The 23,659-nt window shown below is 40.7% G+C and overlaps 1 protein-coding gene across 1 annotated transcript; it reads left to right on the plus strand.

Annotated features, from left to right (window-relative positions):
• The first annotated feature begins 20,175 nt into the window (after nucleotides 1-20,175).
• On the plus strand, nucleotides 20,176-23,111 carry LOC122690047 (E3 ubiquitin-protein ligase makorin-1-like). Its single transcript, XM_043896997.1, has one exon. The coding sequence runs from the start codon at nucleotides 20,332-20,334 to the stop codon at nucleotides 21,580-21,582; it is 1,251 nt and encodes a 416-aa protein (XP_043752932.1). The 5' UTR covers nucleotides 20,176-20,331; the 3' UTR covers nucleotides 21,583-23,111.
• The last annotated feature ends 548 nt before the right edge of the window (nucleotides 23,112-23,659 follow it).

The raw sequence follows: 23,659 nt of genomic DNA on the forward strand, positions 1-23,659 counted from the left end.
TCCTTCCTCTGCTTTTCAGTCTTATTCTTACAGTAACCTCAAGACTTCTCCATCTATGCAGTACCGATGGTAAAACATCTAGGTTAATGATGAAAAATTTCTCCACAGTGAGGGACACCTGGAAACATTCACAAAGTCACATGGAGAAGAGAAGAGGGAGGAGGGAGATACAAGTGACCAGGAGGAGAAGAGGGCGAATCAAAAGGGGAGAGACCAAGCTAGCCAGTAATCACTTCCCTGTGTGCTGTCCACAGTCTGGACCCATCATAGTTGTTCATGGATTTACAAAGAAAAGAGAAGAGGGAGGAAGGAGACAGAGGTGGCCAGGAGGAGAAAAGGGGGAATCAAAAGGAGAGAGACAGATCCAGCCAGTAATCAGTTCCCTAAGTGTTCTCCACAGTCTGGAACACACAAAGAGATTCAGAGAGTTGGGTAGAGAAGAGAAGGGGGAGGGAGGAGATAGAGGTGACCTGGTGGAGAAAAAGGAGAGTCAAAAGGGGGAGAGAGCAATCAAGCCAGTAATCACACTCCCAAGTAAAACTGGGTACTGAAGATAGGGTTCTTAAAGGTACAAAATTGATAACAAATACCAAAAAGCAAAGATTAAAAATCTAGAGTAGAGGTTATACTCTCAAAAATACAATATTAAAAAAACAGAACCAAGTCCCCAAAATTATAAAGTATATATATGAAGTTTGCTTAAAAATAGGGTATTTTTTTTGCAAGGTAATCATAGGTTATAAAAATGAAGATTATAGGAGTAATAGAGGACTTAAAATATTATTTTTTAATAAAAAATGATATTATTAAAAATATATCTAGGAATTTCTCTGGAGGTGTTGCGGACAGTGTGGGGTCAGTTCATTTTCAGATAGTTCCTTGATCCAACCTATACTTCTCAAGATCTATAGGCTCCTTCCAATGTAGTTAGTGCTAACTACAGTGTTTTAATCTGTTGCACCTGACACTTCCAATGTGGTTCCCTCTGTTTATCTTAGCCTCTTCTGTTTGCTGGTCTCTTTAGTGTCTAATTTCCACCCTAACACAAGGGGGCGATGGTGGTCACTGTTTTAGGCTCACTTGTTCAGTTGTTCTGCAGGGGAGGAGGAACACTGCAAACAAATATCACTGGTGTGTGGGGGGAGTGTTTGCAGTGTTTCAGCTGCATTGGGTTTGCCCCTGCTCACAGCATGTGTGCTTTCATGGCCTACACTTCTCAGGCTCTAGGTTGCTCTGCTGGGAACTGTCTGAGGTGGGCCCTGGGTTGCATGCACTTTCCAAGTCTAAGCCACTCAGGTTCAGGTTCTTGGGTACTCCACAAAGGCACAGACTCGGTTGGGTCTGCATTTTGTGCCCTTCCCAGGTCCAAGCAGCTCAGGTGACTAGGTGCTTGGTGAGTGCAGTCACCCTCAGGTGTATGTGTGTATCTTATTGCCTCCCCCATCCCAACCGCTCGGTTTTCTGGGTGTACAATGGATGCGCCCTCTCAGATGTGCCTTGTGTCTCCTCTGGGGAGCTGATCTCTGGCTGCGACCCTCCCGGCAGATGTCAACCATCCGAAATCCCAGGAAGTCTTGGTTAGCAATGAAGCCTGCTTGTGTTTTGGTAGATGATGCCTCTCTGGGGCCACAATTGCCCCTTTCCAGCTCTGGCTGCCCCCCGCCTGCTTGTTTCCAGCAGGGGATGGGCCAGTCTGCAGCCGGCTAGCTCTCCTCTGGTATTTGCTGGGTCCTTTGTTCTGTGAGCAGGCCTGGCAGTGTCTTAGGTTAGGGCTTTTTGCAGGATCGTTCTCTTTCCCTCTCTTTTTAATTTTTTTCTCTCTCTCTGGCTATCCCACAGTCTGGTAGCTATGTCATGTTAGTTCCCTCAGATCGCCCTCAGGTCATTCGGGTCATGGTCCTTACCCTAAGCAATGCCGCCCATACCTCCCTGTTCAGCCCCCACTTGCTGGTGGCAGCTGTGAGTGCTGGGAGTTGCTGTTAGACACTTAATCTGTGGGTTTTCTTTCTTTCTTTATTTTTCCTCCCAGTTACGTTGCCCTCTGAGATTCCAAGACTCCCCACAGACCCGCTGATGAGAGTGTTTTCTGTTGTTTGGAAATTTCTCTCTTTTTTAAGACTCCCTTCCTGGGATGGATCTCTGTCCCTACCTCATTTGTCTCTCTTTTTATCTTTTATATTTTGTCCTACCTCCTTTCAAAGACAATGGACTGCCTTTCTGGGTGCCTGATGTCATCTGCCAGCATTCAGAAGTTGTTTTCTGGAATTTGCTCAGTGTTCAAATGTTCTTTCAATGAATTTCTGGGGGAGAAAGTGCTCTCCCCATCTTATTCTTCCGCCATTTTAGGATCGCCCCAAAATCATTCCTGAATACTCATCAGAAAGCCTGATGCTGAAGCTGAAACTCCAATACTTTGCCCAACTGATGTGGAGAGCCCACTCATTGGAAAAGGCCCAAAGATGGCAGAGGAATAGGACAGGGAGACCACTTTCTGGCCCACAAATTCATCGAAAGATCATTTGAACACTGAGCAAACTTCACAAAACAACTTCTGATTGCTAGCAGAGGACATTAGGCAGCCAGAAAAGCAGCCCATCGTCTTTGAAAGGAGGTAGGACAAAATATAAAAGATGAAAAGAGAGAGAAAAGAGTTAAGGATGGAGATCCATCCCAGGAAGGGAGTTGTAATAGAGGAAGTTTCCAAACACCAGCAGACCCTCTCACTGGACGGGTCTGGGGGAAGTTTTCGAATCTTGGAGGGCAACCTAACCAGGAAGAAAAATAAAACCCACAGATTACATGCCTAAAAGCAACTCCCAGCAGAAAAGTACCCCAGATGCTCTCATCCACCACCAGCAAGTGGGGCCTGAACGGAGAAGAGTGGGCAGCATTGCTTAGGGTAAGGACCGGGCCTGAATGCCCTGAGGGTACTTGGAGGGAGCTAATGTGAGATAGAACTTAAACTGTGGGATAGCAAGAGAGAGAGAGAATTAACCTGCAACAGGCCCTAACCGAAGGCACGGCTGACCGTTTGCAGAACAAAGGAAGGACAGAGCAATTCCAGAGAAGAGCTAGCCGGCTGCGGACCAGCCCATCTCCCGCCAGAGGCAGGAAGCAGGGGTGAGGGGAAAGGGGCAAACTTGGCCCCAGAGACGGCATCCCCTACCAAACTGCAAACAAGCTTCCAGTTTCTAACCAAAGACTTCCTGAGATTCTGGATGGTTGACATCCCCCAGGAGGGTCGCAGCCAGAGATCAGCTCCCCAAAAGAGACACAAGGCACACTGGCCCAGCACACCCGGAAACTGAGGTCGGGACTGGGAGGGGAGAAGTCGCGCTGCACCTGGGGAGAGTTCACTCATCAAACTCCTGATTCCCTGAGCTGCTCTGACCGGGGAAGGCACAAAACGCAGGCCCAACCAAGTCTGTGCCTTTGTGGAGTACCTGAAAACCTGAACCTGAGAGGCTTGGGCCTGGGAAGTGCATGCAACTCAGGGCCCGCTCCCTGTAGAGCAGCCTGGATCCTGAGGAGTATAGATGGGGAAAGGACACACACTGTGAGCGGGGGCAAACCCAGTATGACCAGAACACTGTGAGTACTCCCCACACACACCAGTGACATTTGTTTGAAGCGCCCCTCCCTCCCCACAGCACGACTGAACAAGTGAACCTAAACAAGAGACCACCTCCACCTACTTGCGTCAGGGTGGAAATTAGACACTGTAGAGACCTGCAAACAGAAGACAAATAAACGAAGGGAACTGCTTTAGAAGTGACAGGCACAACAGATTAAATCCCTGTAGTTAACACCGACTACACTGGAAGGGGCCTATAGATATTGAGAAGTGTAAGCTCGAACAAGGACCTATCTGAAACTGAACTGAACTTACACTGCCCACAACAGCTCCAGAGAAATTCCTAGATATATTTTTACTATTATTATTATTTTTTATTAAAATTTTTTTCTCTTTCTTTTTTTTAAAGTCCTCTATTACTTCTCTATTACTCCTTAATTTTCATTTTTATAACCTACTATAACCTTGCAAAGAAAAAAAGAAAAGGAGACCCTATTTTTAAAGCAAACTTCGTATATATTTCTTAATTTTTTTAATATTGTAATTTTAAGAGTCTAACCTCTACTCTAGATTTTTAATCATTGTTTTTCAGTATTTGATATCAATTTTGGACATTTAAAAATCCAATCTTCAGTACCCATTTTTACTCAGGAGTGTGATTACTGGTTTGATTACTCTCTCTCCCTTTTGACTCTCCTTTTTCTCCCCCAGATCACCTCTATTTCCTCCCTCTCCCCTCTCTTTTCAACCCAATTCTGTGAATCTCTGTGGGTGTTCTGGGCTGCGGAGAACACTTAGGGTACAGAGTACGGCCTAGGTCTGTCTCCCTTCTCTTGAATCCCTTCTTTTCTTCTCCTGCTCACCTCTATCTCCTTCCTCCCTCTCCTCTGCTTCATGTAACTCTGTGAACCTCTCTGGGTGTCCCTCACTGTGGAGAATCTTTTCACCATTAATCTAGAAGTTTTATTATCAGTGCTGTATGGATGGAGAAGTCTTGAGACTACTGGAAGAATAAGACTGAAATCCAGAGACAAGAGGCTTAAGCCCCAAACCTGAGAACACCAGAGAATTCCTGACTACCGGAAACATTAATTAATAAGAGATCATACAAAAGCCTCCATACCTACACTGAAACCAACCACCACCCAAGAGCCAATAAGTTCCAGAGCAAGACATACCACGCAAATTCTCTAGCAATGCAGGAACATAGCCCTGATGTCAATATACAGGCTGCCCAAAGTCACACCAAACCCATAGCCCCATCTCAAAACTCACTACTGGACACTCCATTGCACTTCAGAGAGAAGAAATCCAGCTCCACCCACCAGAACACCGACGCAAACTTCCCTAGCCAGGAAACCTTGACAAGCCAATGGTCCAACCACACCCACTGGGAGAAACCTCCACAATAAAAAGGAACCACAGACTACCAGAATACAGAAAGGCTACTCCAAACACAGCAATCTAAATAAGATGAAATGGTAGAGAAATAACCAACAGGTAAAGGAACATGAAAAATGCCTACCAAGCCAAACAAAAGAGGAGGAGATAGGGAATCTACCTGATAAAGAATTGAGAATAATGATAGTGAAAATGATCCAAAATCTTGAAAACAAAATGGAGTTACAGATAAATAGCCTGGAGACAAGGACTGAGAAGATGCAAGAAATGTTTAACAAGGACATAGAAGAAAAAAAAAAGAGTCAATTAAAAATAAATAATGCAATAAATGAGATCAAAAACACTCTGGAGGGAACCAAGAGTAGAATAACGGAGGCAGAAGATAGGATAAGTGAGGTAGAAGATAAAATGGTGGAAATAAATGAAGCAGAGAGGAAAAAAGAAAAAAGGATCAAAAGAAATGAGGACAACCTCAGGGACCTCTGGGACAATGTGAAAGGCCCCAACATTCGAATCATAGGAGTCCCAGAAGAAGAAGACAAAAAGAAAGGCCATGAGAAAATACTCGAGGAGATAATAACTGAAAACTTCCCTAAAATGGGGAAGGAAATAGTCACACAAGTCCAAGAAACCCAGAGTGTCCCAAACAGGATTAACCCAAGGTGAAACACTCCAAGACACATATTAATCAAATTAACAAAGATCAAACACAAAGAACAAATATTAAAAGCAGCAAGGGAGAAACAACATATAACACACAAGGGGATACCCATAGGGGTAAGAGCTGATCTTTCAATAAAAACTCTTCAGGCCAGAAGGGAATGGCAGGACATACTTAAAGTAATGAAAGAGAATAACCTATGACTCAGATTACTGTACCCAGCAAGGATCTCATTCAAATATGAAGGAGAAATCAAAACCTTTACAGACAAGCAAAAGCTGAGAGAATGCAGCACCACCAAACCAGCTCTCCAACAAATGCTAAAGGAGCTTCTCTAGATAGGAAACACAGAAAGGTTGTATGAACGTGAACCCAAAGCAACAAGGCAAATGGCAGTGGTACCATACTTATAAATAACTACTTTAAATGTAAATAGGTTGAATGCCCCAATCAAAAGACAAAGACTGGCTGAACAGATACACAAGCAAGCCCCTATATATACTGTCTACAAGAGACTCACCTCAAAACAAGGGACACATTCAGACTGAAAGTGAAGGGCTGGAAAAAAATATTTCACACAAACGGAGACCAAAAGAAAGCAGGAATCACAATACTCATATCAGATAAAATAGTCTTTAAAATAAAGGCTGTGAAAAGAGACAAAGAAGGACAGTACATAATGATCAAAGGTTCAATCCAAGAAGAAGATATAACAATTATATATGCATCCAACATAGGAGCACCACAATACATAAGGCAATTGCTAACAAGTATGAAAGGGAAAATTAACAATAACACAATAATAGTGGGAGTCTTTAATATCCCACTCACACCTATGGATAGATCAACTAAACAGAAAATTAACAAGGAAACACAAACTTTGAATGACACAATGGACCAGCTGGACCTAATTGATATCTATAGGATATTTCACCCCAAAACAATCAATCTCACCTTTTTCTCAAGTGCACATGGAATCTTCTCCAGAATAGATCACATCCTGGGCCATAAATTTAGCCTTGGGAAATTAAAAAAAAAAAAAAAAAGAAATCATTCCAGTCATCTTTTCTGACCACAGTGCAGTAAGATTAGATCTCAATTACAGGAAAAAAAAAAACTATTAAAAATTCAAACATATGGAGGCTAAATAACACACTTCTGAATAACCAAAAAATCATAGAAGAAATCAAAAAGGAAATCAAAATATGCATAGAAACGAATAAACATGAAAACACAAGAACCCAAAACCTATGAGACACTGTAAAATTAGTGCTAAGGGGAAGGTTCATAGCTTTAGAGGCTTACCTCAAGAAACAAGAAAAAGTCAAATAAATAACCTAACTCTACACCTAAAGCAACTAGAGAAGGAAAAAATGAAGAACCCCAGGGTTAGTAGAAGGAAATAAATCTTAGAAATTAGGGCAGAAATAAGTGCAAAAGAAACAAAAGAGACCTAGCAAAAATCAACAAAGCTAAAAGCTGTTTTTTTGAAAAGGTAAATAAAACTGACAAACTATTAGCCAGACACATCAAGAAACAAAGGGAGAAGAACCAAATTAACAAAATTAGAAATGAAAATGGAGAGATCAAAACAGACAACACTGAAATACAAAGGGTCATAAGAGACTACTACCAAACAGCTCTATGCCAATAAAATGGACAACTTGGAAGAAATGGACAAATTCTTAGAAAAGTTTAACTTTCCAAAACTGAACCAGGAAGAAATAGAAGATCTTAACAGACCCATCACAAGCACGGAAATCGAAACTGTCATCAGGAATCTTGCAGCAAACAAAAACCCAGAACCATATGGCTTCATAGCTGAATTCTACCAAAAATTTAGAGAAGAGCTAACACCTATCTTACTCAAACTCTTCCAGAAAATTGCAAAAGAAAGTAAACTTCCAAATACATTTTATGAGGCCACCATCACCCTAATACCAAAAGCAGAGAAAGATGCCACAAAATATGAAAACTATATGCCAATATCACTGATGAACATTGAGGCAAAAAATCCTTAACAAAATTCTAGCAAATAGAAGCCAACAACATATGAAAAAGATCATGCATCATGACCAAGTGAGCTTTATCCCAGGAATGCAAGGATTCCTTAATAGCCGCAAATCAGTCAATGTGTTACACCACATTAACAAATTCAAAGATAAAAATATATGATTATCTCAATAGATGCAGAAAAAGCCTTTGACAAAATTCAACATTCATTTATGATAAAAACTCTGCAGAAAGCAGGAATAGAAGGAACATACCTCAACATAATAAAAGCTATATGTGACAAATCCACAGTAAACATTATCCTCAATGGTGAAAAATTGAAAGCATTTCCCCTAAAGTCAGGAACAAGGCAAGGGTGCCCACTCTCACCACTACTATTCAACATAGTTTTGGAAGTTTTGGCCACAGCAATCAGATCAGAAAAAGAAATAAAACGAATCCAGATAGGAAAAGAAGAGTAAAACTATCACTGTTTGCAGATGTCATAATCCTCTACATAGAAAACCCTAAATAAAGACTACCAGAAAACTACTAGAGCTAATCAATGAGTATAATAAATTTGCAGGATATAAAATTAACACACAGAAATCCCTTGCATTCCTATACTCTAACAATGAGAAAACAGAAAGAGAAATTAAGGAAACAGTATCATTCACCATTGCAACAAAAAGAATAAAATACTTAGGAATATATCTACCTAAATAAAGAAAAGACCAATATACAGAAAACTATAAAACGTTGATGAAAGAAATCAAATAGGACACAAATACATGGAGAAATATACCATGTTCATGGATCAGATGAAACATTACAGTGAAAATGAGTGTACAACCCAAAGCAATCTATAGATTCAATGCAATCCCTATCAAGCTACCAACGGTATTCTTCATAGAACTAGAATAAATAATTTCACAATCTGTATTGAAATACAAAAAACCTCGAATAGCCAAAGCAATCTTGAGAAAGAAGAATGGAAGTGGAGGAATCAATCTGCCTGACTTCAGACTCTACTACAAAGCCACAGTCATCAAGACAGCATGGTACTGGCACAAAGACAGAAATATAGATCAATGGAACAAAATAGAAAGTCCAGAGATAAATCCACGTACCTACAGACACCTTATCTTTCACAAAGGAGGCAAGAATACACAATGGAAAAAAGACAACCTCTTTAACAAGTGGTGCTAGGAAAACTGGTCAACCACTTGTAAAAGAATGAAACTAGAACACTTTCTAACACCATACACAAAAATAAACTCAAAATGGATTAAAGATCTAAATGTAAGACCAGAAACTATAAAACTCCTAGAGGAGAACATAGGCAAAACACTCTCTGACACACATTACAGCAAGATCCTCTATGACCCACCTTCCAGAATATTGGAAATAAAAGCAAAAATAAACAAATGGGACCTAATTAAACTTAAGAGCTTTTGCACATCAATACCTGACTATTGGAAAAACCATAGCTTTGACTAGAGGGACCTTTGTCTGAAAAGTAATGCCTTTACTTTTTAATATGCTGTCTAGGTTGGTCATAGCTTTTCTTCCAAGGAGGATGTCGTATAATTTCATGACTGCAGTCACTATCTGCAGTGATTTTGGAGTCCAAGAAAAAAAAAAAGTCTGTCACTGTTTCCATTGTTTACCCATTTATTTGCCATGAAGTGATCGACCAGTTGCCATGATCTTAGTTTCTTCAATGTTAAGTTTTAAGGCAGCTTTTTCACTCTCCTCTTTCACTTTCATTCAAGACACTCTTTAGTTCTTTTTTTGCTTTCTGACATAAGGGTGGTGTCATCTGCATATCTGAAAATATTGATATTTTCCCCAAAAATCTTGATTCCAGCTTGTGCTTTACCCAGCCTGGCATTTCACATGATGCACACTAAATTCAAGTTAAATAACCAAGGTGACGATATACAACCTTGACGTATTCCTTTCCCTATTTGGAACCAGTCTGTTGTTCCATGTCTGGTTCTAATTGCTCCTTCTTGGCCTGCATACAGATTTCTCAGGAGGCAGGTCAGGTGGTTTAGCATTCACATCTCTTTAAGAATTTTCCAGTTTGTTGTGATCCACACAGTCAAAGGCTTTAGCATGGTCAGTACAGCAGAAGTAGATATTTTTCTGGAACTCGCTTGCTTTTTTGATGATCCAATAGATATTGGCAATTTGATCTCTGGTTCCTCTGCCTTTTCTAAATCCAGCTTGAACATCTGGAAGTTCATGGTTACCATACTGTTGAAGCCTGGCTTGGAGAATTTTGAGCATTGCTTTGCTAGCATGTGAGATGATTACAACTGGGCAGTATCTTGAAGATTCTTTGGAATAGCTTTTCTTTGGGATTGGAATGAAAACTGAACTTTTCCAGTTTTGTACCCACTGCTGAGTTTCCAAATTTGCTCGAATATTGAGTGCAACACTTTCACAGCATCATCTTTTAGGATTTGAAATAGCTGAACTGGAATTCCATCACCTCCACTAGCTTTGTTCATAGTGATGCTTCTTATGGCCCACTTGACTTCACATTCCAGGATGTCTGGTTCTAGGTGAGTGATCACACCATCATGATTATCTGGGTCATGGAGATCTTTTTTGTACAATTCTTCTGTATATTCTTGCCACCTCTTCTCAATATCTTCTGCTTCTGTTAGTTTCATCCTGTTTCTGTCCTTTGTTGTGTCCATCTTTGCATGAAATATTCCCTTGGTATCTCCAATTTCCTTGAAGAGATCTCTAGTCTTTCCCACTCTATTGTTTTCCTCTATTTCTTTGCATTGATCACCGAGGAATTCTTTCTTATGTCTCCGTGCTCTTCTTTCAAACTCTATTCAATTGGGTGTATCTGTCTTTTTCTCCTTTGCCTTTAGCTTCTCCTCTTTTATCAGCTATTTGTAAGGCCTCCTCAGACAACCATTTTGCCTTTTGCCTTTCTTTTTCTCGGGGATGGTCTTGATCCCTGTCTCCTGTACAATGTCACGAACCTCCATCCATAGTTCTTCAGGTATTCTGTTTATTAGATCTTATCCCTTCAATCTATTTGTCACTCCAACAGTATAATTGTAAGGGATTTGATTTAGGTCATACCTGAATGGTCTAGTGGTTTTCCCTCCTTTCTTCAATTAAAGTGTGAATTTTGGAATAAGGAGTTCATGATCTGAGCTACAGCCTGCTCCCAGGCTTGTTTTTGTTGAATATATAGAGCTTCTCTACTTTGGCTGCAAAATATAATCAATCTGATTTTGATATTGACCATCTGTGTATAGAGTCTTCTCTTGTGTCATTGGAAGAGAGTGTTTGCTATAGATACACTGAGCAGATGACTCACAAACTACAGAACATTTATACCAAATAAATTCTTGCACTTTTAAGAAAAATTTAGGGCCCCCAACAGATTTCCCAACCTGGGGATCTGGCAAAGGGACTGAGAACCCCCAGGGGATTTGACTTTGGAGCCCAATGGGATTTCATTACAGAACTTACACAGGACTGGGTAAACAGTCTCTTGTAGGGCACAAAAAAAACCTTGTGCACACCAGGACCCAGAAGATAGGAGCGGCAACCCCACAAGAGGCTGATTAGTCTTGCCTATGAGTGTCCAGGCATCTCCAGTGGAGGCATGGATCCTCAGTAGCCTGCTGCATGGTCGGGGTCACTGAGTGCGAAAGTGCCTGCTGGGACCTTTTGAAGGAGGTCACTATTATCTTCATTACCCCCACCATAGTTTAATTTCAGGTCAAACAGCAGGGAGGGAACAGAGCCCTGCCCATCAACAGAAAATTGGATTAAAGATTTATTGAGCATGGCCCCACCCATCAGAGCAAGACCCAGTTTCCACAGTCAGCCTCTCCCATCAGGAAGCTTCCATAAGCCTCTTATCCTTATGCATAATAGAGCAGACAGAATGAAAACCACAATCACAGAAAACTAATCAAACTGATCACTTGGACCACAGCCTTGTCTAACTCAATGAAACCCAAGATGGATGGGTCATGGTGGAGAGTTCTGACAAAACATGGTCCACTGGAGAAGGGAATGGCAAATAACCTCAGTATTCTTGCCTTGAAAACTCCATGAACAGTATGAAAGAGCAAAAAGATATGACACTGAAAGATGACCTCCCCAGGTCAGTGGGTGCCCAATATACTACTGGAGAAATAACTCCGGAAAGAATGAAGAGAAGGAGCCAAAGGGAAAACAACACTCAGTTGTAGATGTGACTGGTGGTGGAAATATAGTTTGATGCTGTAAAGAACAATATTGCACAGGAACCTTGAATGTTAGGTCCATGAATCAAGGTAAATGGGAAGTGGTCAAACAGGAGATGGCAAGCATGAACATTGATATTTTAGGAATCAGTGAACTAAAATGGGCTGGAACAGGCAAATTTAATTCAGATGACCATTATATCTACTACTGTGAGCAAGAATCCCTTAGAAGAAATGGAGTATCCCTCATAGCCAACAAAAGAGTCTGAAATGCAGTAGTTGGGTGCAATCTCAAAAGTCACAGAATGTACTCTGTTCATTTCCAAGGCAAACCATTCAATATCACAGAAATACAAGTCTATGCCCCTGTCAGTAATGCTGAATAAGCTGAACAGTTCTATGAAGACCTACAAGACTTTCTAGAAGTAACCCCCAAAAGATGCCCCTTTCATCATATTAGACTGGAATGCAAAAGTAGGAAATCAAGAGATACCTGGAGTGACAGGCAAATTTGGCCTTTGAGTACACCTTGATTAGATGTAATTTATTCCAGGAGTGGTTCAATGTCCACAAATCAGGGTGACACACTACATTGACAAAATGAAGGATAAGAATCATAGGTTCATTACCATCTTTTAAAATTCCATATATATGTGTTAGTATACTGTACTGGTCTTTATCTTTCTGGCTTACTTCACTCTGTATAATGGGTTCCAGTTTCATCCATCTCATTAGAACTGATTCAAATGAATTCTTTTTAATGGCTGAGTAATAATGATAACCCTATATGCAAAACAGAAAAAGAGACACAGATGTACAGAACAGATTTTGGACTCTCTGGTAAAAGGCGAGGGTGGGATGTTCTAAGAGAATAGCATTGAAACAAGTATACTATCAAGGGTGAAACAGATCACCAGCCCAGGTTGGATGCATGAGACAAGTGCTCAGGGCTGGTGCACTGGGAAGACCCAGAGGGATGGGGTGGGGAGGGAGGCGGGAGGGGGGATTGGGATGGGGAACATATGTAAATCCATGGCTAATTCATGTCAATGTTTGACAAAACCACTACAATATTGTAAAGTAATTAGCCTCCAACTAATAAAAATAAATGGGAAAAAAGAAAAAAAATAATTGACCCTCAATAAAGCCCCCCCCAAAAAAAACTGTTGACCAGTTTCCCTTTTTTAAAGCTAGATCAGAAAAAAAAAAACTACTCCAAACTCAAATACTATTTAAATACAAATTGTCATTAAAAAAAAAAAATTCTGGAACCACATGGATATGCTGCTTTAAGAAGTGGCAGATGAAGCTGGGTAAGAATTTAGTCAGAGCTTTTGGATAATCTTGACTTTATAAGTCCTACAATTATGTAATGCAAATAAAAATATTTGTCTTTACCATCAAAATTAAGGTTTTGATCCTATAATTTAGTGCTTCAAGAACCTTTGGAACATCCAGCTCAGTCATACTCATAAAAATGAGACTTTGTTCAAATCATCCTAGTATTTTCTTAAAAACTTCTGGACATAGATTCAGCTAGTGTGTGATAAGAAAGAAAGGAAATGCAAACTAAAACCACAATGAGGTACTATTTCACGCCAGTCAGAATGGCTGCTATGAAAAAGTCTACAAGCAATAAATGCTGGAGAGGGTGTGGAGAAAAAGGAACCCTCTTATATTGTTGGTGGGAATGCAAACTAGTACAGCCACTATGGAGAACAGTGTGGAGATTCCTTAAAAAAAAAAAACAAAAAAAAAACTGGAAATAGAACTGCCATATGACCCAGCAATCCCACTGCTGAGCATACACACTGAGGAAAACAGAATTGAAAGAGACATGTGTACCCCAATATTCATCACAGCACTGTTTATAATAGCCAGGAAATGGAAGCAACCTAGATGTCCATCAGCAGACAAATGGATAAGAAAGCTGTGGTACATAAACACAACGGAACTTTACTCAGCCATTAAAAATAATTCATTTGAATCAGTTCTAATGAGGTGGATGAAACTGGAGCCTATTATACAGAGTGAAGTAAGCCAGAAAGAAAAACACCAATACAGTATACTAATGCATATATATGGAATTTAGGAAGATGGTACGGATAACCGTATATGTGAGATAGCAAAAGAGACACAGATGTGTAGAACTGTCTTTTGGACTCTGTGGGAGAGGGCGAGGGTGGGATGATTTGGGAGAATGGCATTGAAACATGTATATTATCATATGTGAAATGGATCGCCAGTCCAGGTTCAATGCATGAGACAGGGTGCTCGGGGCTGGTGAACTGGGATGACCCAAAGGGATAGGATGGGGAGGGAGGTGGGAGGGGGATTCAGGATGGGGAACACATGCACACCCTTGGGAGATTCATGTCAATGTATGGCAAAACCACTACAGTACTGTAAAGTAATTAGTCTCCAATTAAAAGCAATAACTTTATATTAAAAAAACAAAACAAAAACAACAACAACAAAAGAAATGAAGGAAAGTGATTGAGAAAGACAAGAGTATTTTAAAAATTTCCTCAATACCGTCTGTGTTCAGTATAAATCAAATGTTTAATTTTTTAATAGGACCTTCCAAAAGAATTCTACAATGATCAGGCTATTAAGTATTAAGCCCAGTTTGAGTCCTGCAAATGGAGAAATATGTGCAAAATGTCCAAGGAGTTCATAACATGGCAACATTTCATAATTGCAGATGGTTATTTTTTTTTCTTTTTAAGTTTCCTTTGTGGTACAGTTGTTAGAAACAGACAATCTGTTAATGGGCTATTTATTTTAGGCCCTTAATGTTTGAAGGGAATGACTTGACCATAATATTATCTTTGATACAGCAAGTGAAAGTCTTTCAGTTGTGTCCGACTCTTTGCAACCCCATGGACTATACAGTCCATGGAATTCTCCAGGCCAGAATACTGGAATGGGTAGCCGTTCCCTTCTCCAATGATACAGAAGTTATATCAATATTCACTCATATATTGCCTATTTCAAGAGAACATTGTAGTAAAGAATACAAATATTTTTTTTCAAAGGTAAAGGTTACAACTGGGCAATACTGAAACTTTATGCTTTATCTTCAATGGTAGAGTAAAAGATTGAAAGGAGTTCTTGAATACACCTGGAAAATAGAATTGATGAATATTATCCTAGTGTCAAAGAATGAACTCAAAGTTTATCAGCTCTTTAAATTCACTAATGTATCTCTCATTATTGAATTAAAACCTAGGTTAATAAATCAGGTTTGCAATATTTGAGAACAGGGCTGGAGAATAGGTAGTATACTATTTGGCTTTGCTACTATTCTAATATGGCCCATATACCAACAGGGAGGTAGTTAAGAAGGGTGATATTTAAGTATTCTAGAAGAGACCAAGCTACGTATAAAAATACTCTATTTGAATAATGTGAAGGTAAGGATTTGTTTCTATTTATACCAAAGGTGGAATAAGATTGCGCTTGAAAACATAGCAGGGGAGTTCTTGAAAAACAAATACTGCCGTATTAGAGCCTTACTGACTCTCAGTGGAAATCGAGTTCAGTAGATAATTTTTAAAATTTGATATTAAAGTGGGATTTCTCAACCTTAACACCGTTGACATTTTGGCTTAATAATCCTATTGTATATAAATATACAATATATATGTATATATATAATATATGTAATAATATATATACACAGTATATAATTGCAATAATATATAGTATATAAAATTTATATATATACATATATATATGTATATACATATATATATGTATATATATAAAGTTAAGTAGACTTCCCTGGTAGCTCAACTGGTAAAGTATCCACCTGCAATGCAGGAGACCTAAATTCAATTCTTGGGTCAGGAAGATACCCTGGAGAAAGGATAGGCTACCCACTCCAGTATTCTTGGGTTTCTTTGAAGGCTCAGACATTAAAGAATCTGCCTGCAATGTGTGAGAACCTGAGTTTGATCCCTGGGTTGGAAAGATCCTATGGAGGAGGGCATGGCAACCAACTTCAGTATTCATGCCTGGAGAATCACCATGGACAGAGGAGCATGACAGGCTGTAGTCCATGGGGTCGCAAAGAGTCTGAAATGACTGAGCAACTAATCACAGCACAGCACACAGGAAGTTTAGTAGCATCCCTTGTGTATACCCAAAAGTAGTATCAACTTTCCCCCCAACGTGTGACTCCAAAAATGCTTACAGACAATACCAATTGTTCCTTGGGAGTAGGGAGTCAAAATCGAGAGATTATTACTTCTGTCAATAATGGATGGTGATTTGTCATTCAGTTTGACTGTTTGCAACCCCATGGACTGCAGCATGACAGGATTCCCTGTCCTTCCCCTTCTCCCAGAGTTTGCTCAAATGCATGTCCATTGAGTCGGTGATGCCATCCAACCATCTCATCCCCTGTTGCCCACTTCTCCTCCTGCCCTCAATCCATCCCAGCATCAGTGTCTTTTCCAGTGAGTTGGCTCTTTGAATCAGGTGGCCAAAGAATTGGAGCTTCAGCTTTAGTATCAATCCTTCCAATGAATATTCAGGGCTGATTTCTTTAGGATAATTTGTTTGGATTCTCAAGAGTATTCTCCAGCACCACAGAAAGCATAAATTCTTCAGTGTTCAGCACTCTTTATGGTCCAACTGCCACATTTATACGTGACTACTGGAAAAATCATAGCTTTACTTAGATAGACCTTTGTTGGCAAAGTGATGTCTCTGTGTTTAATACACTGTCTAGGATTGTCACAGCTTTTCTTTCATGGAGGTAGTGTCTCTTAATTTCATGACTGTAGTCATTGTCCCCACTGATTTTGGAGCACAAGAAAGTAAAGTCTGTCACTGTTCACATTCTTTCACCATTTATTTGCCATGAAGGGATGGGGCTGGATGCCATGATCTTCATCTTTTGGATGTTGGATTTTTAAACCAGCTTTTTCATTCTCCTCTTTTATTTTCATCAAGAGGCTCTTTAGTTCCTCTTTGCTTTCTGCCATTAGGATGGTGTCATCTACATATCTTATGTTATTAATATTTCTCCCAGCAATCTTGATTCCAGCTTGTGCTTCACTCAGCCTACCACTTTGCATGTTATACTCGGCATACAGGTTAAATAAGCAGGATGACAATGTACAGCCTTGACACACTCCTTTCCCAAGTTTGAATCAGTCTGTTGTTTTGTCTGGTTCTGAATGTTTCTTCCTGACCTTCATACATGTTTCTCAGGAGGCAGGTAAAGTGTTCTGGTATTCCAATCTCTTTAAGAATTTTCCACAGTTTGTTGTGATCCACACAGTCACGGGGTTTAGGGTAGTCAACGAAGCAGAGGTACATATTTTTCTAGAATTTCCTTGCTTTTTCTATGATCCAATGGATGTTGGCAATTTGATCTCTGGTTCCTCTGCCTTTTCTACAACCAGCTTGCACACCTGGAATTTCTTGGTTAGCATACTGTTGAAGTGTAGATTGAAGGATTTTAAGCATTACATTGCTAGCATGTGAAATGAGCACAATTGTGCATTAGTTTGAACATTTTTTGCATTATCCTTCTTTGAGATTGGAATGAAAACTGACCTTTTTCAGTCCTGTGGTCACTGCTGAGTTTTCCAAATCTGCTGCCATATCGAGTGCAGCTCTTTAACGGCATCATCAGGATTTTAAATAGCTGAGCTAGAATTCTATAAGTTCCACTAGCTTTGTTTGTAGTAATGCTTCCTAAGGCCCACTTTACTTCACATTCCAGGATGTCTGGCTTTAGGTCTGTGATCACACCACTGTACTTATTCAGATCATTAAGATCTTTTTTGTACAGTTTTTCTGTGTATTCTTGACACCCCCTCTTAGTATCTTCTGTTTCTGTTAGGTCCATAACATTTCTGTCCTTTATTGTGCCCATCTTTGCATGAAATGTTCCCTTGGTATCTCAAATTTTCTTGAAAAGATTTTTAGTGTTTCCCATTGTACTGTTTTCCTCTGTTTCTTTGCATTGATCACTTAGGAAGGCTTTCTTATCTCTCCTCGCTGATCTTTGGAACTCTGTATTCAAGTGGGTGTATTTTTCCTTTGCTCCTTGACCTTTCACTTCTCTTCTTTTCTCATCTATTAGTAAGGCATCCTCAGACAACCATTTTGCTTTTTTGCATTTCTGTTTCTTGGGGATGGCTTTGATCACCACCTCACATACAATGTTACCAACCTCCATCCATAGTTCTTCAGGCCCTCAGTCTATCAGATCTAATCCCTCAAATCTATTTGTCCCCTTCACTGTATAATCATAAGGGATTTGATGTGGGTCATACCTGAATGGTCTAGTTGTTTTCCCTGCTTTCTTCAATTTAAATATGAATTTTTCAATAAGAAGTTCATGATCTGAGCCACAGACAGTTCCCAGTTTTTTTTTTTTTTTGGTGCCTGTATACAGCTTCTCCATCTTCAGCTGCAAAGAATATGACCAGTCTGATTTCAATACTGAGCATCTAGTGACATCCATGTGTAGTCTCATCTCTTGTGTTGTTGGAAGAGAGTGTTTGCTATGACCAGTGCATTCTCTTGGCAAAACTCTGTTAGCCTACTCTGTTGGCCTTTGCCCTGCTTCATTTTGTACTCCAAGGCCAAACTTACCTGTTTCTCCAGGTATCTCTTGACTTCCTAATCCAACATCCTATGATGAAAAGGACTTTTTTTGGTGTTATCTCTAGAAGGTCTTGTAGGTATTTATAGAACCATGCAACTTCATTTTTCCAGCATTAGTGATTGTGCATAGATTGAGTTACTGTGATATTGAATGATTTGCCTTGGAAGCAAACAGAGGTCATTCTGTCATTTTTGAGATTGATCCAAGTACTGCATTTCAGACTCTTTTGTTGACTATGAGGGCTACTCCATTTCTTCTAAGGGATTCTTGCTCACAGTAGAAGATATGATGGTCACCTGAATTAAGTTTACCCATTCCTGTCCATTTTAATTCACTTATTCCTAAAATGTCAATGTTTACTCTTGCCATCTCTTGTTTGACCACTTTCAATTTACCTTGATTCATGGACCTAACATTCCAGGTTTCTATGCAATATTGTTCTTTACAGCATCAGACTTTACTTTCACCATCAGACACATCCAGAACTGGTCATTTTTTCCACTTTGGCTCAGCCTGTTTATTCTTTTTGGATCTATTGCTCCACTCTTCTCTAGTAGCATGTTGGATGCCTACTGACCTGGGGAGTTCATTTTTCAGTGTCATATCATTTTGCCTTTTCATGCTGTATTCCAGGCAAGTATGTTGAGGTGGTCTGCCATTCCCTTCTCCACTGGGCCACATTTTGTCACTGGAACAGTAGAAATAGGTAGCACCACTGATGTAAAAATTCCCATTCTTAAAGGTGTTTAATATAGTAAAATTCTGTTTTAGCATAGTAAAATTTTTGTATTGCACATATTTTTTGACTTATAAATAACAAATCTGTATATAGACTCTCCTAATGACAAAATTACTTATTTACTCTAGTGTTTTCAAACTGGAGTTGTCATACACTCATCCAGAGACAGGCAGAAAAACTGGTTTATATTCTAGAGGAGTATTTATAATGGAGATCTAAATTGTGGCGTTAGAGAGAGACAGACCTGGATTTGAACTCTGTCACTAGAATGTCCTTGGGCAAGTGTACTTATCTTTTCTAAACTTCAGTTATATGGGTAGATGCAAGTAATGATTTCTACCAAGGGTAAATCAGGAGCTATCCACTGAACTTGAAGTTAGCTCAAATCTTAGATATGGATATTGATCCTGAGGCTACTTATATCTAGCCTGTTCTTTTTTTTTTTTTTTTGCACATTAATTTTCTTTGCAGTAGGTGTCATATAGTAATCTCTAGGAAATTCAGTACCTTGGATAACCATTGTTTAGGTCTTTTGTTTTTATTAAGATGACCAGAGCATTTCCTATATTGTATTCACGTTTCTATCATAAGATTATCATACACATGTGTCGCCACTAGGTCTCAACAAAAACTCTTTAAAATTAGTAAGTCACTTATCCTAAGGTGGACATTCAGAAGATGTTTAAGTTCTATTTACATTTTTAAAACTGAACCAATATTATGTTATTTAAATTATGGTAAATGCTATGTAGAATATTCAAACTTGCAATTAGTTCAGTTCAGTCGCTCAGTCGTGTCCGACTCTTTGCGACCCCATGGACTACAGCATGACAGGCTTCCCTGAAATTTACAATAAGCATATTTTATTGGTTATTATAATTAGATAATGAGAAAATGCCTATATTAACATTCACTTATGTAATTATTTTAAAACTGTGGCCTTGAGGAGCAGGAGCGGCAGCGGCGGCGGCGGCGGCAGCGGCCTCCCCCACCCCTATCCCCGCAGTCACCTCGCTGTCCCCGGGGGTGGGGGGCGGGGGAGGCGGCAGCGACGGCGGCAGCGGCGGCGGGTGGACTAAGCAGGTCACCTGCAGGTATTTCATGCATGGGGTTTGTAAGGAAGGAGATAACTGTCGCTACTCACACGACCTCTCTGACAGTCCATATGGTGTAGTGTGCAAGTATTTTCAGCGAGGGTACTGTATTTATGGAGACCGCTGCAGATATGAACATAGTAAGCCGCTGAAACAGGAAGAAGCAACTGCTACAGATCTAACTGCAAAGTCATCCCTTGCTGCTTCCTCGAGTCTCTCATCAGTTGGACCGACTGTTGATATGAATATGGGTGAAGCTGAGTCAAGAAATTCAAACTTTGCAACTGTAGGAGCTGGTTCAGAAGACTGGGTGAATGCCATCGAGTTTGTTCCGGGGCAGCCCTACTGTGGCCGGACTGCCCCTTCCTCCGCTGAAGCCCCGCTGCAGGGCTCAGTGACCAAGGAAGACGCAGAGAAGGAGCAAAGTGCAGTGGAGACTAAGAAGCAGCTCTGCCCCTACGCTGCAGTGGGGGAGTGCCGCTATGGGGAGAACTGCGCGTATCTGCACGGAGACGCGTGTGACATGTGCGGGCTGCAGGTCCTCCATCCCGTGGATGCCGCCCAGAGGTCACAGCACATAAAATCCTGCATCGAGGCCCACGAGAAGGACATGGAGCTCTCGTTCGCGGTGCAGCGCAGCAAGGACATGGTGTGTGGCATCTGCATGGAGGTGGTCTACGAGAAAGCCAGCCCCAGCGAGCGCCGCTTCGGGATTCTCTCCAACTGCAACCACACCTACTGTCTCAAGTGTATTCGCAAGTGGAGGAGTGCTAAGCAATTTGAGAGCAAGATCATAAAGTCCTGCCCAGAATGCCGGATCACATCTAACTTTGTCATTCCAAGTGAGTACTGGGTGGAGGAGAAAGAAGAGAAGCAGAAACTCATTCAGAAATACAAGGAGGCAATGAGCAACAAGGCGTGCAGGTATTTTGATGAAGGCCGTGGGAGCTGCCCATTTGGAGGGAACTGTTTTTACAAGCATGCGTACCCTGATGGCCGTAGAGAGGAGCCACAGAGACAGAAAGTGAGAACATCAAGCAGATACCGGGCCCAACGAAGGAACCACTTCTGGGAGCTCATCGAGGAACGGGAGAACGGCAACCCTTTTGACGACGAAGAGGAGGTTGTCACCTTTGAGCTGGGCGAGATGTTGCTTATGCTTTTGGCTGCAGGTGGGGACGACGACCTGACAGACTCTGAAGACGAGTGGGACTTGTTTCACGATGAGCTGGAAGATTTTTATGACTTGGATCTATAGCAGCTCGGCGGGGTGTGTGAACTGGTCTGCCGAGCCTCAGACGGCAGCGGGCCTCGGGGGGTGGCGGCCGTGCCCGGGCCGCTCTCCTAGGCAGGCCTCTCAACTCCAGGTGCTGTCGTAATCATTTTTACCCAGGGCCTGTCTTCTCACCCCCTCACCTTTCCCCAAGGAGTATGTTGTTTTCTCTGTTTGAAAAAGTTACAAAAATAAATCTGAAAGTTAGTTTTTTTGTAACATGAATTTAACTGTCAGACAGTTAGTGTAGGTTTGTCGCGTCACGTTTTACCACCAGATCCACACAGTTCGAGGGGAGCGTACCTGGATTTCCAGGACTCATTTTGGAGGGCCCCAGGTTCAGAAGTACCCACACTGGCCCCTGCTTTGGGGGTCCAGGAAGTGGGGTGATGGGTGAAGGATCTGAACTGTAGCAAGTAGCCTCCTCCTGCTGTAGACTTGGGAGGCGGGTACTTGGTTTCTGGTAAAATCTGCACATGTGTGTTTTTCTGTCTGGTCCCTGTCCTGTCATCCCCGCCCTGTGCACTCCCGTCCTGTGGTTTTGGTCTTTGTTTCATTGCACACAAGTAATAATACTACTGGGTAACCAGAACCAGGTGTGAATGTATTTGAGATTTTTACTGTCTTTAGCGTGATAGGAAAATTGTGAAAGAACACATATAAAAAGATGGGAGTGGAAGAAAATAATGCAGAGTTGGAAGCTGACTCCCCAAGGCTGATGGACTTGGGATATGTGAGTGTGAGTGCGTGACAAGCTTCCCATCCCTGCATAGATGCAGTGTTTGTAGCCTTAGCGAAAAAACTCAGTTTAGTGGTTTCAGCCTCGTGTGGCAAATAGATCTTAAAGGACAAAGCAGTTTATTGGTAGCTGTTAATAGAGCAGTGCTAGCTCTGTCTGTATAAATAGAGAAATGGGCTTAGCCATAGAAGTGCAAACTTTCTGGTTATCCCATGTATTAACACAACCTAGGGCGTGGGTCCACAGTTGTGTTTAATGTTGTATGATCTCCTAGACTTCTCAGTCCAGGCACTTTTTGACAAACCTTTGTCCTCATTTGAGGCGTTTTTGGTCAGGTTTTTGTGTTCCTTTTTTGTGGGTATTTGCCTCATTCCATCCCCAAGCTTTGTAGCTAGACAGATTCAAAACTACGTTCTAAGCTGTTTCCTGTAATGGAGTCATTGGTTGGCAGTATAGTAAGTCAGGCTTTTCCACTAAAAGGGGAAACAGAGGGTGGTAATCCACAAGATAAGCTAATGTTAAATTGTTAGAAGAATTCCTCGATCGGAAATTTTAGCTTTGCGTTTTGTTGCTCTTTCTTGAAAATAACTTGGAGGTGCCCCGGATGTGTCCATCTACTGCTCTGATGCCTCGGATATCACTCGTTCTTTTCACTTAAAGAAAAAAAGATAAAAACAAAACTAATTGTTGCAGAGGTCTCTGTATTTTGCAGCTGCCCTTTTGTAAGACGCACTTTTCCCAAATAAAACAATTTTTAAAACCCAAAAAAAAAAAACAAAAGAAAAACTGTGGCCTTGATCTCAATATGGTGCTACCAAAATGTCAGAGAGGTTCTGCTGGCACAAGTGTTACATCCATGAAACAGGTAGAAGTTAGTTTTTATCTTGATTTGTATGAACTTGCTGAATGAATTAAATATATGTATATTTATATATAAGTAAATATATTCTCCTTTTATCTTTTATATTCTCCTTTTATCTTTTACATTCTACTTTTTTTCTTTAATGATATGACATTATCATAAATTAGCAAGATATGATTAGCCTTTAACTCCTTGTGTGTTTGTATACTCATTTGTGTCCAGCTGTTTGCAACCCCATGGACTGTAGCCCATCAGGGTCCTCTGTCCATGGAATTTTCCAGGCAAGAATACTGGAGTGGGTTGCCATTTCTTGCTCCAGGGGATCTTCCTGATCCAGGAATCGAACCCATGTCTTTTGTGTCTCCTGCATTGGCAGGCAGATTCTTTACCACTGTGCCACCTGGGAAGCCCCTTAAACCCCATAATGATGGCAGTTTTTCTACTGACATGCATATTTCATT

This window comes from Cervus elaphus, chromosome X (assembly GCF_910594005.1).
Source record: "Cervus elaphus chromosome X, mCerEla1.1, whole genome shotgun sequence".
NCBI classification, from domain to species: domain Eukaryota; kingdom Metazoa; phylum Chordata; class Mammalia; order Artiodactyla; family Cervidae; genus Cervus; species Cervus elaphus.